General features: G+C 37.1%; 3 protein-coding genes across 4 annotated transcripts; all 3 read left to right on the top strand.

The window, feature by feature from the left end:
- Positions 1–4,026: 4,026 nt before the first annotated feature.
- LOC114723648 (peptidyl-prolyl cis-trans isomerase-like) lies at positions 4,027–4,823 on the top strand. The gene has a single exon (XM_028909860.1). It carries the CDS (start codon positions 4,085–4,087, stop codon positions 4,601–4,603), a length of 519 nt encoding a protein of 172 aa, XP_028765693.1. The 5' UTR covers positions 4,027–4,084; the 3' UTR covers positions 4,604–4,823.
- A 2,481-nt stretch (positions 4,824–7,304) lies between these two features.
- LOC114723645 (probable magnesium transporter NIPA6) lies at positions 7,305–11,124 on the top strand. Its single transcript, XM_028909850.1, has 9 exons — positions 7,305–7,803; positions 8,595–8,651; positions 8,743–8,833; positions 8,916–9,076; positions 9,155–9,282; positions 9,396–9,533; positions 10,081–10,173; positions 10,277–10,394; positions 10,534–11,124. The coding sequence occupies exons 1-9, from the start codon at positions 7,680–7,682 to the stop codon at positions 10,626–10,628; spliced, it is 1,005 nt and encodes a 334-aa protein (XP_028765683.1). The 5' UTR covers positions 7,305–7,679; the 3' UTR covers positions 10,629–11,124.
- Positions 11,125–12,564: 1,440 nt separating this feature from the next.
- On the top strand, positions 12,565–15,019 carry LOC114723644 (eukaryotic translation initiation factor 4B3). 2 transcript variants are annotated; one of them, XM_028909849.1, is made up of 3 exons: positions 12,565–13,306; positions 13,352–13,776; positions 14,641–15,019. In XM_028909849.1, the coding sequence occupies exons 1-3, from the start codon at positions 12,635–12,637 to the stop codon at positions 14,678–14,680; spliced, it is 1,137 nt and encodes a 378-aa protein (XP_028765682.1). In that variant the 5' UTR covers positions 12,565–12,634; the 3' UTR covers positions 14,681–15,019. The 2 variants fall into 2 exon arrangements, with proteins under 2 accessions (XP_028765682.1, XP_028765681.1); XM_028909848.1 differs by having other exon boundaries at positions 12,565–13,776.
- The last annotated feature ends 1,484 nt before the right edge of the window (positions 15,020–16,503 follow it).

Genomic DNA, 16,503 nt, shown 5'->3' with positions numbered 1-16,503 from the left:
TGTCTTCGTACACCCCCCCCCAAAAAAAAAAACCAAAGAAAGAAAGAAAGAAAGAAATAATTTTTAGAATAGTTTTTGGTGTTTTTGAAACTTCATCAGTGCCCTAGCCCATTTCTAAAGATAATCCTCAAGGATATGAAATCTCTGCAATAACCTATTAGGCAGTGATCAACGAGGATTGAGTCTAATGGAATGGGTTAGCCTCTCATAATATGATAGATCAAGTTTGAATCCCTACTAAGAGAGATGTTGACATTTAGTACTTGACAGTGTATCGAATAAGAAGATATTTATTTTAGCAAAAAAAAAATTAGGAACTAGGTCCCATGCCATTTTCTCCATTTGCTGCTGCCCCCCTCTCTCATAAGTTTATGTATTATCTCTAGTCTTAAATATAAAAAGTAGTTTGTAGTGTAATTTATATTATAAATTATATTTTATACTTAGAATCAAAGATAGTATAAAAAAAATTAAGAGTGTGGAGGAAAAAGTGAGGGCATGGTGGCAAATAGAATGAAATCTTTTATCACCTAATGTGAAGCTGGGGACACTGGTCATCTACTTTTATGCAGTGATATGCCTATTCTTGTGTCCACTCCTTTCCGTGATTCTGCAATGTTTTCATCAGAATCTTTGTAAATGAAAGCAAAAGATGTGACCAGCTGTGAGGTGGGGGCGGTAATGAATGGGCAGTGCGTTGCATGATTGTCAGTGTCACATACTTACGGTTGGAAATCAACGGAATTCCTTGAGAGATATGGCCCTGCTCCTTGGCTAAGCATCTAGTGCTTGTGCTCGCTTTTTCTTTTTAGTCAAGCGGTATCCAATTATATATGCGTAACAACGCCCTCCTTCAATACACTTCTGATTCTGACGCACTTGGTTATGTAAAGCACTAAAACTTTATTATAAAAAATTAACTGCGGTCTCACGGCGATGGGAGTTTTCATGTTAAATTTTGCATCAATTATAATAGAAAAATTAATATTGATCCTATATATAAGGCATATTTCACATCTTTATTAATTTTTTTTCAAACTAACTATATTAATATTGTAACACCTCATGTAACTATATCTACATATGTGATAAAATATTTCATTTAAAAGTCTATACGTATTTTTAGCATTCAATATAGGTCATAATTTCAAAATATTTTTCTGACATAATTTAACAAAATAAACTATTAAAGTCTTATATTCATAGTAAATAAAAATAGGAAAAACTATATTGAAGGTACCTATACTTTCTCTCAATTTTTAATTTGGTACCTATGTGTTTTTTTCTCTTTAATTAAACATTTAATTTTATCTTTTTAGCAACATTAGCTCTTATAACTTTGTTCTATTGATATTTTTAGTCTCTACATAAGGATTAATGATGTTAATAGAGGAAAAATAAAGATTTAGTGAAGAACAAAAAACACATAGGTACCAAATTGAAAATTGAAAAAAAGTATAGGTACCTCCAATATGGTTTTCCCATAAAAATATAACATAGAATGTGCTGGAGAAGCACAGAAGCCTTCACGGCTTACTCCATCAGTACCTTTCCTTGTTTTCTACTGGACCCTTCACCTGAAAATGTTAATATAAGAAATGAGATCTAACGTCTCAATAACTACTGAATTTTATTATTATTAAAATTTGAAAAAAAAAAGAAGGAAAGACAGCTTTTCCACCGAATTCGGTGGAAAGCTAAGGCATTGAATTAGGCAGAAGGAATTTTGGGAGGAGGAGTAAATGAACAGTGAAGAAAATGAGAAATGGGTAGTTAGAGGCTGGAAGGAGGAAAAAATAAGAGAGGGAGAGAGAGCACAAGAGAAAGGGATAGCGGGAAACAAAAGGAGAGAGCGAGAAGTTGAGATGCAATACGTGAGCTGAAGATTAAGACAAGTTTTAGAGATCATTAAGGTACACAAAAATATTTCTTTTTATCATATTTTTTTAATGAATATTTCCTATATATTCAGAGCGTTATATTATTAGTGTTATATATGGTTTTCTTGTATAGATTAGAATTTCAATAGTTATTGAGACGTCAGATTCCATTCCTTATATTAATATTTTCAGGCAAAGAATCTAGTAAGAAACAAAGAAAAGCACTGATGGGGTGAGTTATAAAGGCTTTGGTGTTCTTCAAACACATACTATATTGTATTGTTATTTGCCGTGACTATACAATGGTTTATTTTGTTATGTCAGAAAAATGTTTTGAAATTATGACATGCTTGGAATGCTATAAATATATATATACTTTTAAATGAAGTATTTTTCTCGCATATATGAATATAATTATGTGAGGTGTTACAAATATTCCCTCTAATAATAACCAAGTAATAAAAGAAGGAAGGGAATTAAGAATATGCTTAAGTTATTTTAGAAAAAAACATATTATATTAACCAGTTTAACTAATATTTTTAATTTAGTCAAATTAATTAATTATATCTTACGGACAGGAGGAGCATATAACAGTACATTTGAATTTTAAAAATAAATAAAAATAATTGAATGATAACAGAAATGTATGCCATCTCCTTTTGGTTTTTGGTCACTCAAATCTGTATTTCCCCGTTCCTAAATATTCATTGGACTTGAATTTTTATTTGGTCTCTGTTTCAGTTTCAAATTTTAAGATATAATTATCACTTATTTCTAATAATAACTTTGTGAGATTGAAAGCATTAAATAGGAATAGTTAAAATTTAAAATAATATTAAAGATATTAAACAGAGGGCACAATAGACGGAAAATTTATTGTTATATGATAGAGTGCATAAATTTTTTCCCTTGATTATGTGTTCGGGGGAAGCAGGATATTGGATGAATCCCCACACCACTTGGTTTTTTCTCCCTTGTCCAAAGATCAGATCCCCCAACCTCTTAAGAGACCTGACAAAAGTTACCGTTTGCGATAAATCTACACCGTACGTCCACTCTTATCTAGACGGTTCTGTGCATTATTAAAATCACCACCCGCATTCGATCAAGGGTCGGGGAGCATTTATCACATTTTGCACGACACACGCGCGCGAGTAAATATCTGTTATTTCTTTTGCGCCCCAAAAGGGGAAAATTATCTTATTTATTTCAAAAATACCCCACGAGAACTAAACTGAATAAGCTTCGGTGAGCATAATCAAATTTCAATGAGATTTAATTATTTTTTTATTTTTGTTTTTTAAAAAATACTCTTCTTTAAAAAAGTAGATAATCCAAAATAAATATAATCTTTTAAACTGTGAGTTTTTTAAAAAAATAATTTTTTATGTAAAAATTATTAGTTGAGAATTTTAAGTTCAGGCCACTAAAATTGTATCCAAATGATATGAATTTCATCGTGAGTATGAATATCAGGATACTTATCAACTGAAAAGGAGAGTCGTTTTTATTTTAAATTAGAGAAACAAAGACGAGACCATGGAATTGAACTCGACAGTAAAGCGGCCTTCTATTTTCATATCAGTGGGGACTGGGATAAGGGCCATTAGTCCCCCACCCATGCACCACCATTCGATCGATGTGCAGACATTTTTGTCTATGTTACGGATTTGTTGTGGTTGTTTCTCGCAAGCTAAGGTTTGAGATGGAGAGTTAAACAAATCCTAGTTCGCAGATAAATTGTTTGCCGTCTAAGAACATTCCCCAAGTATCCATTAATAGTTAGGCACGGTTGGTACCATCTCCATCACCGTCTCCGTCGAACCATGACGACCCTTACCAACTAAATAGTCCCCATATCTCCCTCCTAGTGTGTCGTAGTTGTTTCTTGTTTCTTTTGGTTGTGATGGGGAAAAAAGGGCCATTGGTGCAGCGTCGTCCGTTCTGCTTCGTCAAAGTCCGCATCTTGAGAGAAGGGGCAAGAGCATATCCTTCCGCTTGGATGCCCCTACTAACCCTGGTCAATTCCGAACTTCACTAGGGTCACTACATATCGGTTATAATTCTGCCACGTGTTCCATCCAACGGTCAGTTCCCTAGACATCACCCGCAGAGAGTCCTATATATACTCGTTCTCGCTGCTGTTTTTATGCAGTCTTTTTTGGAGTGAAAACCCTTTGAAATTAGTTCCCAGCAAGAGAAAATGGCAAACCCTAAGGTCTTCTTCGACATAACCATCGGTGATCAGCCCGCCGGTCGCGTAGTCATGGAGCTCTTCGCGGATACCACCCCAAAGACGGCCGAGAACTTCCGTGCCCTCTGCACCGGCGAGAAGGGTGTGGGCCGCAGCGGCAAGCCCCTTCACTACAAGGGCTCCGTCTTGCACCGTGTGATCCCGGACTTCATGTGCCAGGGCGGCGACTTCACGGCCGGGAACGGCACCGGCGGCGAGTCGATTTACGGCGCCAAGTTCGAGGACGAGAACTTCGTGAAGAAGCACACGGGCCCCGGAGTCCTGTCCATGGCCAATGCCGGACCCGGAACCAACGGGTCGCAGTTCTTCATCTGCACGGCCCAAACGTCGTGGCTGGACGGCAAGCACGTGGTGTTCGGTCAGGTGGTGGAAGGCATGGACGTGGTGAGGGAGATCGAGAAGGTGGGGTCAAGGTCTGGGAAGACCTCAAAGCCAGTGGTGATTGCCGAGTGCGGTCAACTCTCTTAGAGAAGCGTGCGACTGACGATCGTGTGTTCTTCTATGCGGCGTCGTTTTTCCGCTTTTTAAAACTCCGGGTTTTAGTTGTTGTTTAAGCCATGGTTCTCTCACCGCTGATAATATGTAATTTTCTTCTAAAATCTCCATATCAGTACGTGGTACACTGAGTGGAGTCTTGTGATGATAATACTGAGCCACCACGAATAAAGTTGGAATATTGCCAAAAAAATTATGTGTTTGATCTCCAATTTAATTGTACTGTTTCGAAATAAAATGACAGTGAGCGAAATGGTGGGTGGGATATATTCTAAGAGGAGGATGGTAAGTATGAATTTTTGTGGTAGTGGGTTTGGGAATAAAGGTGGATTTTCGTATTGGCAGGAAACGGAAGGAAGGTTGGGGAAAAAAAAGGAAGCGGAAGGAAGGTTGGGTAGTAAAATACTGTGTTGGAAGTATGTTGACGTTTATGGGTGCAAGAGGCATGTGAGATGGGGGTAATAAAATATTTATAGGGTCCATACTCCATATGATAAGGGAGAATAACGATGAGTGGAGGGAAAAGTGAACATGTTTTTGGTCTCGAAAAAAGAGGGTGCTGCTGATGATGCTGTTGCTGAGAGGCCCCTAGCTGGACCCCTTGTCCTATTTTAAACTTTTGAATAAGGGTTGTTCGAGATATCGTTTCGTCCCGCTCAAACGACCAATCATGTTCATAAGCCCACTGCTGGTTGATAATTTTTTTTTTATATATAAAAAAGTTTTATTTTTAAAATTTTTTTTGAGAGTGCCCCTTAACCTTAATAACCTGCGGTTGGCTTTTTTTTTTTTTGCCTAAAGTATCTTCCTACTCAAGCAGTAAGAAACTAATTTCTCATGATACTGTCAGACGTTGTAACAGGAACCTTTCCTAACAGTGTTTTTTTTTTCATACACACCACTCTAAAAATCAAACTTATGACATAATGTTTAAGGTGCTTAAGTCTCTTCTATTTGAATCAACACTTATTAGTTGCGGTTGGCTTTTTCTGTTGCTGTTGCTGGTACTTCAAAAGCATTGTGTGAGACCCTTCGCCTGATTTCTCTGTGGGCTTACTCTTTCTGTCTGACGTTTCTTAATCCAAAATGCAAATAATTAAACCAAAGCTTGAATTCTCCTTGGAGAGATGTCATAGATAGTGTTTTGAATATAATTGCTTCTAACAAGAACATATCTGTACTTAATAAAAAAAAACAGAAATCAAGTTTAATGGAGGGATCAAGTTTCTCATATAACGTGACAAATTGATGTTCAAATATCTATTAAGATAAATAACCTAATACTGTTTCAGGAAATCGTATTATTCTTTCTGGTTCTATTTATGAGATTCTCAAATTTGAATTGATCTGGTCCTTTTTATAAGATCCTACCAAGTATTATTTGAACAATAAATACATTTTTACTAATTTTGTGCCTAATTAATTCTCATTCTTTGTTGTCATTTTTCTCATTACTGCTATTTCTCTCTCTTATTTTTTTTCTTTCATTAAATATGAACATACTTAAAAACAGAGATTTCTTTTTTTTACATATTTATTACTTTTAATTAATTTTAACTATTTTTTTAAATCACGTAATTTAGTTAATAAGATGTTATGAAAAAACGGATGGGGTATTTGTTTATGAATTGTTATCTATAAAAATTATTTATTTATAAATTATAAATATAACAAATATTGGATTCATTCGCATGATTTAGATCCATTCTAATTGAGAGAGGAGACGGCGTAGGGAAGCTTACTTCGATTGTTATATTTATCCGGGGAAATCAATTTACGGTTGGAATGCATACCTTTTAACAGGGAATGTTTATTTTTTCCCAAAAAATTTATTATAGAAAATCAAATACTTATGTGAATTAAAATTAATCTTTAAAAGTTGAGTGATTGTTACAAAATCTTCAAATAAGGAAACTATATTCGAAGATAATAAAGAAAAATATGTTTATCCATGCCATCATCAATAATCAGACGATGAAATCTATGCTTATCAGATAATTTATGTTTTATCCATGCAATCCACGTATAAATAATACTCTCCGATTAAGGATCAATTCTTGAGTTGGTTTTGGTCCTAAATATAAAACCCATTTATCATATTTTTTAATTTTCTCTAAATTACCCCTATGGATACTCCTCCAACCATAATCAAGTAGAAGAGGGGGAGGGGGTATTAAGAAAGATGATTATGGTGTTTTAGGAAAAATGTGTCACTTTTCTTATAATTAACTAATTTACCTAATTTTCTTAATTTAATCAAATTAGTTAAATGAGTTTTATATTAAGGACCGGAGGAGTATATGCTAATAATTTTTTTTGGCCAACATATGCTAATAAAGTTATTCATTATTACAATATATTTGGGCAAATACATTTAACGGGTTGCTACTTCATTAGAATAAGCGTTTTTCTTAAATGCAGATTTTTTTGGGCCAAATTTTACATGCAGAATTGAGTGTTCTTGAATTTAAATACCTTGCGAGGAGATTGTTTTTGTTTTTTGAGTAGCTTGTCAAGACCTAATAGTGCAAGTAATAACCGTAATTAGTAATTCAAGGGGTATTTGCGTCATTGGAGATCACGCCGCCACGGCAAAGATTTGATGAATTCCAGGCTGGCCAGGAGGAACGTGCCACGGTTCAATTTCAATACGAATAGTGTTTGTGTATGGGAGTATTGATCAGGACGGGAGTGGAGCTAAGCTGGACGTATTGCGAAGCGGAGGATTACTGCCGCGATTAACAGGAAACTTCCGACTAGACGACGACGACGGCTTAAAAATCAGAGATACGTCTCAAGGGGTTTAAATTTACGAGCACGTCTATCTGCTGCTTAATAATCTCTATATCACCAGCAGTCAACTGCGGTCCAGTTCCCGTGACTCGAGGGCTTCCACACAGGACACCTGGACGATCCTCTTTGTTCTTTGATTTAATTTCCCTGGAGGGAAGTCGATCGATCCCTTCTTGGCGGGAAAACTGAGCACGACGACGTCCTTGTCGTCGTCTTCCACAATTCAATTGAAGTTGACATTGACCGTGAGATAGAGATGGGAGTTTCCCAAAATTCGAAGGGTTTGATACTGGCTGTTGCATCTAGTGTATTCATAGGGGCAAGCTTTATCTTGAAGAAGAAGGGTCTTAAGCGTGCCGGTGTCCACGGTACTCGCGCAGGTCAGCCTCATGGAATTTCTTGTTTATTTACCTATTTTTGATATCTTCCAAATAATCAGAGGCATCATGGTATTGGTTATTTGCTGTTTCTTGATCATTGCTCGGTGAATCATGAAGTTACCTGCTAAGCAATCTCGTGTTTGAATAAATTGCCTGGTGATAGGAGAACTTATGTTTTTATGTTGTAAATTTTCATTTCAGTGAGAATGAGCTCCTCTTCTTCCCTCCTGCTATTCTAGAAGCTCTTCATTGTCAAACCAGGGTTATTTTGGATCTATGGGAACATTGGCGTTTGGTATAATTGGGCTTGAGGAGCTGCCTTCATACCTGGTTTTTTTTTTTTTCAGTCCCATCAACTCTGCAGTTTAAACCTCTGGTTGCGACACTCATCAATCTAAATTTGATGTTTTTGAATTTTGAGGAACCGAAATAAGAGTGAAAAATTGCATACCCTTGTTGGCTGAAATCTTGAGTGGTAAAGTAGGGTTTGATGCAGAATTCCCCTAGAATCTGTTTGGCCAGAATATATTCCTGGATCTTGTTCTAAATGAATGATGAATTATTGCCGGTTTTGTATTTAATAACAGATTCTAACCTGTTTAACAGGCTGGTCAGGTTGTCATGCAATAATGCTTTTAACATGAAAACAGCAGTGTCAATAAATCTGTTAGTATTTTGTGTTGGTGATATACAACTTTTTTCAACTTCATTGATCCCTTATGTTTCATGCTTTGCTGCTATTACTTGTGGCTATTAGAGCTTGTCATTAAATTTTGTTTTGAAATTTGCAGGAGGTGGTGGCTATACTTACTTACTAGAGCCACTATGGTGGGCTGGCATGGTGACAAGTAAGTTTAGGGTGTTGATCCCCTCTTTGCTTTTAGTATGCTTGAATGATGTAACAAATGCAAATGAATCTTGAAAATACTTGGTTTACAGTGATTATTGGGGAGGTTGCGAATTTTGTGGCTTATATCTATGCTCCAGCAGTTCTGGTTACCCCCCTCGGAGCTCTGAGCATCATTGTCAGGTAAATATTCTAGTGCTTAGTCTATTGAATACTCCACGGCTATGATTTTGTATTGGAACTAACGTTCAGTATATATTGCAAGTGCTGTTTTGGCTCACTTCTTATTAAAGGAAAAGCTTCAGAAGATGGGGATATTGGGATGTATATCCTGTATTGTAGGATCAGTGGTTATTGTTATTCATGCACCTCAAGAACAAACTCCAAATTCAGTGCAAGAAATATGGGATCTGGCCACTCAACCAGGTCTAGTTTGATCATTTTTCTTCCTGGCACAAATGAGTTTTCCTATCTGCTAACTGACGCTCTTTTTTCTTTGGACAGCATTTCTAGTTTATGTTGTGGCAACAATTTCAGTAGTTTTAGCTTTGATTTTGCACTTCGAACCTCATTATGGACAGACTAATATGCTGGTTTACTTGGGAATTTGTTCTCTGATGGGCTCACTTACGGTCAGTAATTATGTTCTTGCCAAGCATCTGGATGGAACTTTAGTATTAATGTCGCCATGCATGATCTAACTACCTATATTTTGGCTCAATGTTAAATTCGTGTAATTATTCAGGTTGTGAGCATAAAGGCCATTGGAATTGCAATAAAGCTTACGCTTGAGGGAGTTAATCAAATAACTTTTCCGCAGACTTGGTTTTTTCTCACTGTGGCAACAATATGTGTCATTACCCAGTTGAATTACCTGAACAAGGTGTGTGCAAAGATATGAAAGCCTGATGTAATTTATAACCAGAATTGTAAATGATCAATATTTTGATGGTAACTTTTATGAACTAGGCCCTGTAAGGCATGATTGCTTTATGGTCACGTATCTCCTCATATTGTAGGACCGAACTGCTACAAAGACCTTGCCAAAAACCCACAAGTCCAAAAGCAAGTTAACTGAACAGACACAGAAGTGCATTAAAATTAAACAAAATAGTCATGCTCATTTACTGGGAATATGCAAAGCTTGCCCTGTAGCAATGTAAACACTGATAGTACTTTATGCTGTTTTCGTATGTTTAGTGTTGGGAACTTTGCTAGAGGAATTACCTGTTTAGTCTTGGTATCTTTTTCTTACCTATTATTGTTCCGTCATTTGCTGGCTTGTGAACTGATGAGCACAACTAAGTAGTGTTCTCTGTGATGAACTGCATGTTGGAATTCTCACTATTATGACTTTAACCGTCAGCCATCAATGGCCTATCTATAACTCTCTAGAACTTCATAACTGGCACCATTCAATGATGTTTTAGGCGCTAGATACATTCAACGCGGCAGTTGTTTCTCCTGTATATTATGTCATGTTCACAACTCTGACTATTATTGCTAGTGCAATAATGTTTAAGGTACAATCTCAGATTCATATTCTTGGATCCAGTTAGTTATATGCTAAAGTTTTCCTTTTGGCAAATTATGTTGACTTTATGCTTTCTTCTACTTTTGTTGTAGGATTGGTCAGGTCAGAATGCCAACAGCGTAGCATCTGAGGTATGTGGTTTCATCACCGTTCTTTCGGGAACAATAATTTTGCATGCGACAAGAGATCAGGAGCAATCTAACATGCAAGGTATAGTTTTAACAGCACCTTAGGAACAGACTGATTTCCGTTATCCATTCATTTGCTGATATACATTATACAGCCTTGAATTTTTTCACCATAGTTTCTAAACCTGATCCTGCAATAAAATCTTCCTTTTATAATGCAGGGACCTTGACGTGGTACATTGGTGAGGATTCGATGAAGGGCCTGGAGGATGAACACCTGATCCTTATACATGGTTCAGAATATGTTGAACATTGATTTGTCCTGAGGGTGGTGATGTTTTGGCAGCAATCATGCAACAGCTTGATGCCAACCAATTTTGCTGTTTGGAGTGCTTGGCTTGTCACCGATTGTGGGATGTAGATCTGTGCATTTTGGAATCCTGTAGTTTTCTGGCCGTTTCTCAGCTTGCTGCTGCACAGGCATGCAGGTTATGCAAGGGAACCCCTCCTGGGATGGGTGATGAACCACCCTAGATTCAAGCGCAGGATCCAATTGAAACTGCAACGGTGATCATTATCACATTGCGACACTTTCAGATGTTAGGGGGTGATTTCACTGTGTTAAAATCCTTGTGACTTGCTTACCCATCGGCTAGTAACACTAGGCATTGTTTTATGTACAAAATTTACATTTGTCATTCAACTATCAGATTCTATTGATTCTTCTTCAGTTATGAGAAGCATTTATTTTTGTTTGTTTAAAAATTTTGAAACATATACTAGACTCTCTGGAAAATCTTTAGTGTTTTTCAGATGAAATTACTGTGTTGGGAAACAGGCACAGATGAAGATTAGTAATTGGAAATGATGACGCCAGTTGATACAACTGTTAGCACCAACTACTTAAGTAATGACGGTTTTAGCTTAGTTTCGCATGTCACTTTATCTTTAAACATGGCTGGTTCTTAGATTCATTAGTTTTTTTTTTTTTTTGGTTTTGCCGGCCATCTCTGAGATTTACTAGCTGTGCCTGGTAACTCTTTAAGTTTCTGCTTTTAAGCAAGGTCACTTTGTTGCTGAGTTTGATGTGTATTCTTGTGAGCATTTTTACCATGCCATGAATCCAAAGCAAACAATTACGAATTTTTCAGAATATTATACTACTTCCGATCCTTAATATAAGACCTAATTGACTAATTTGAGTAGATTTAAAAACTAGTTAAGTTAGTTATTTATAATAAATATGTGTTGTATTTTCTAAATTATTCTTATTAATTAAGTATATTAGTTAGAACTATAATTATTACAAGGATTACATTGAAAAAAATGGATAAAAATGAGACAAAATAGATTGGGTTTTATATTTAGGATCAAAATAAAAATCAAATTAGCTTTTATATTAAGGACCGGAGGTAGTATTAAGCAAGTGGGAATACGGTGCTGCTCAGCAGGCGGTAATATTATTCTCTTTCGTTATATATAGCTTCCTCAATAAAATATTTAAATCTAGGCGGAATCGAACTATAAATGAATGTATTTAGTTAAAAAAAAAAAAACAATGCTATAGATGAATGTACCGTATTGTTGGCCAGAAAGAAATTTAAATGTATCGTATCAACAGTTTTTAGATAAAATCTACACTTTCCTCATGTTAGCCTTATTCCATGAACTAATATTGATATAATTCTATAGACAATAGATCCCATACTGATGGTGATATGGTCTGAGCCAAATTAAATGTAGCATAAAATGTTAAACAACCAGTTTTTTCAATAATAATAATTGTATAATTTGTATCATAAATTCATGCTTTACAGTTTACACAACTTAATATCAAATTATCAAAGTCAAAGCAATGCTATTTTCCTTATAAAATTGATGGAGAGAAATATATTTTAGTTTTTATAAGATGTATGAGATTTTTAACATCAACTGAAATTAAAAAAATATCGATATATAACAAAAATATATAAATATGCGTCTTTTTAAATTAAGTAGTTTACTTTACCCGCAGGAAAATAATAAAAGTTGAAGTGCCCATGGCCGCAGGAAATTTAACCCGAGAGATTTACATGGCTGTTGCAAATCAGGCATCATTTATTTTTTTATTTTTCAAAAGAAGAAAGAAAACGAAATCATAACCGTTGAAAGAGATCGGTCAGGCAGAATCGAGCGATAAGACCTTCGACCGTCCGACCCGAAGGCATAACCCACAGATATATTTATTCATCGCGCGCGCCTGTTTTCGCTGCCAACAAACGCAACCTCGACTGAGAAAAAGAGAACGAAGGATTCACGGAGAGAGAGAACCAAAGCATAGCAATGGCGGCTTCTGTATCTGCCTGGGCTAAACCGGGAGCATGGGCGCTTGATTCTGAAGAGCAAGAAGCCGAGCTCCTTCAAAAGAAAGACAAGGATGACACTTCCCAATTTCCTTCTCTTGCTGTCGCCGCTGCCACCAAGCCAAAGAAGAAGAAGGCCCAGGCGATCCCCTTGGCCGATTTCACTACTTACGGGGGCCCTAAACCCTCCCATTCTGATTCCTTGACGCATGAAGATCTCATGATGCTGCCAACCGGTCCTCGCCAGCGAACTGCCGAGGAACTTGAGCGTGACCGGGGTCGACTTGGTGGTGGTTTTAGGTCTTATGGTTCCTATGACCGCCCCAATAGGAATTCTGGCGGGGACGAGTCTTCCAATTCTCGATGGGGTTCATCTAGGGTTTCTGATGAGCCCAGGAGGAATGGTTCCTTCGGCCGGGATTCAAATCGTGAAATGACGCCTTCGCGAGCTGACGAAATAGATAATTGGGCTGCTGCGAAGAAATCGACCGTTGGGAATGGTTTTGAGAGGAGGGACAGGGATAGAGGAGGCTTTTCTGATTCACAATCGAGAGCTGATGAATCGGACAGTTGGGTATCTAATAAGAATTACGTGCCATCGGAGGGGCGTAGATTTGGTTCGAATGGTGGTGGGTTTGAGAGAGAGAGGAAGGTTGGATTCGGTTCGAATGGTGGTGGGTTTGAGAGAGAGAGGAAGGTTGGATTTGGTTCGAGCGGTGGTGCAGATTCGGATAATTGGAACAGGAAGAAAGGGGAATTTAACGTTGGAGGTGGCATTGACAGAATTGAGACACCGAGTGGAAGACCGAGACTTAATCTACAGCCTCGATCACTGCCTCTGAGTAGTGAAAGCCAAGAAGGTTCTGGGAATGTAGCAAAGCCCAAGGGTCCAAACCCATTCGGAGACGCAAGGCCAAGGGAGGAGGTTTTGGCCGAGAAAGGGCAGGATTGGAAGAAGATCGACGAGCAGCTGGACGCAATGAAGATTAAGGAGACGGTCGATAAGAAGGAAGGACTTGGTAGGAGGGGCTTTGGGTCTGGCAATGCACATGCCAATTTGCCAGAAGAAAGAGCTGAAAGGAGTTGGAGGAAGGCAGTATCTGATGACAGTCGTCCCACAAGGTTTGTCAGTAAAGATAATCGAAAATAAACTTGGTAGTTTCTTGTGTTATTTGTTCTTGATTGGCCTTATTAGTTGGTTCAGACATGCATTTTTTTTTTCTTCTTTTAAAAACTTTTTTCATTAATTAGAAGTTGAGATGATTTCAGGTAGAATTATATTCTGTAGACTTCTTTTGATGTTGAGAGGAGTCCCTTTGTTGGTAGCATTTTTTTTTAAACGAAAAAAAAAATAAAAGAAGAAAAGAGAGTTAAAACTTAAAAGTCAAGGACTTCTAATTGGGTGCCTGTCCTGTGCTGTGCAATGTTGCTTTTGCTCGTTCTAATTTGCTGCAGTTTTAGCCTTCTGCTAGATCCTTCTGTCCGAAGTTTTATGCGCTCTATATGTAAATTGGACATACTGCCAGCCGGTACCCTACATTAAGGGGTACTAGAAATTTTATGTGAAGTCATCATTGGCATTCCTGTACTTTCTGCGGTTGGGACGATTGTTAAAAGTCTAGTCCAAGTACTTAGCAACGACTACTTTTTAAGGCTTAGTCACTTATTCACTATATCTGATTACTTGAACCTGACCAGCTATGAATCATAATCGTTGTCGTGGTTCCACTGGGTTGAACATGGTCTTGGTCAATTATGCATAAGTCATGTTCTTAATTCATACGCTAATCAGGATTTCAAGTTGAAAGTGGCCTATTTTTTCCCTGAAGCACCAGCATGTACTTAGGCCTGGAGTCCCTCGGATAGTTTCCGATAATTGATTTCTGGCCATCACCATCCAATCGATTTAATAGTTGTTACTTCCATTGTATGGTGTCTCTCCAGATCTTATTTTGATTCTGTTAATTTGTTTACTTTCTGATGCAGCGCTGGGAAGTCCGAGGATGGACATGTTGAAGAGAACTGAAGGGTTGTGAATTAATTTTGTCCCTGCGAAATAGACTTGAAGAAATTTGGAAATTGAAGACCGAGCTTCTTTTTTTTTTCCCCCGTGTTATTTAATTTGTCATAACTTTTCGAAACGCTTCTATTCTGAATTTCTGAGACACTATACTGAAACGGTTATAGACAATTTTGGTAGGTCTACTTGTAGCCTAGATACTCTTAGCTGTTATATCTTTGTTTATAGCCGATTGTGGCGGTAATTTTCGCCGTTTGAAAATCTGTATTAAACATCGATTGGGTTGTGAACTTACGATTTTGGTATTTATTTTCAACTCAATAATATGTGTATGTGCATAGGACAGATCTGATTCCCCTCCGCTGTTGATTTCTTGTATTTTGTTTTGATTTGATCCAATACGGTGGAATGACGCGAATTTCTGGTGTTGTATTATTTATATCTTAATGATATTGAGGATGATGATCTGTCATGTGTTGTACTGTTGCCTTTGTTGTCGTCGGTTACTTGTGAATAAGCACGGTTAAGGCTGGCTCAACGTGCACGTTTCTAAAGCAAATAAAGAACTTGTGTGGGTTGGTTGCTCAGTCTTGTTTTTGCCACTGGCTAAAATCAGTAACTGTCAGCTTCTAATATCGTTGGTCATTCTTAAATCGTTTGGCCATGGAGTTCGATCTGATAAATATTGTGGACGCTGGTGTACTCCACTTTGTTTACTGTAGCAGCTTTTGTAAAATTATGTGATGGATCCATAATGAAGTACGAGTTGATCGGCAAACTTTCTCCAGGTTGCCAATTTCCATATATAGAGAAAGAACGTTTTTTTTTTTTAGTTGCTAGATTGGAGGTACTCTTGTTGGATGGAACGACATGTCTCGGTTTTAAGTTTTAATTCGTCATGGTGTGAGAGGGACTGATTTTTTTTGTTAAATTCAATCCAAAAAGGGGATTTTGGGTGGTTGTTATCATGAGGAGAAGTTCATTTTGAGCCTTTGCACCTTAAGAGAGGTTAATCTCTATTAGAAATATTGCCCCTAACGTTAATTATGCACAAAGATTTGAGGTTATTTTGTTAAATTATGTAAATAAATAAATTCAGCAAATTTATGTTTACAAAATAATCATGGCCGAGCAAAACTTTACCTCCACTGGTCTTAATTATAGGAAGAAGTTTTACTTCCTAGCCTTGCTAGGTCCTAAATATCGGGCAAAATCGGTTAATTAATTTTCCCCCCCTAATTTTACCGTCCTTAATGGCAACAAGTTATTGGTATGTTTTAAATTCTTGAGAGTATTTTATTGTAGTAATTACTTTTAGTGAAGGGCAAAATTGAAAAATCACATCTTTTATATAAATTTAAGAATATGAACTACGGTCCCTTGAAAATAATAAATTAGTTAATTTTGTCCTCTAATCAGGTTTTTAATCCTTCACTCTTAACGAAGAGAGGCTGCAAAAGCAAAGAGAGTGCACTGGCATGTGGTGTGAGAGCCTGTGAGACTGTGAGGTTGAAAAGGCACTGACACAGAGAGAGAGAGAGAGAGAGAGAGTGCATGAATTTGAAGTAAATGGGATTCCTCCTGTGATGTTGGGTTCACACTTGAACCCTATTCCTTCCCTTCATCCATGGGAGTTCTCTTCGTTAATGTTCATCTCTACCTTGACGGCCAACTAATACCCGTCATCGCCGTGGCTATATCAGCTCAAAACGTAGCGGCTATTAAACTACCCCACGTCTCCCCCTGAGATCAAATCTCAACAGTTACTTTCATTAATCCCATAAATTTTTAATTTTGATTGCGACACTCTTTCTACCTATTAATTCAGC

Source organism: Neltuma alba, unplaced genomic scaffold (assembly GCF_004799145.2).
Source record: "Neltuma alba isolate B1F8T4 unplaced genomic scaffold, ASM479914v2 tig00012148_pilon, whole genome shotgun sequence".
Taxonomy (NCBI): Eukaryota; Viridiplantae; Streptophyta; class Magnoliopsida; order Fabales; family Fabaceae; genus Neltuma; species Neltuma alba.
Note: the sequence above shows the minus strand (reverse complement) of the source record. Positions and strands in the feature narration are given on the sequence as shown.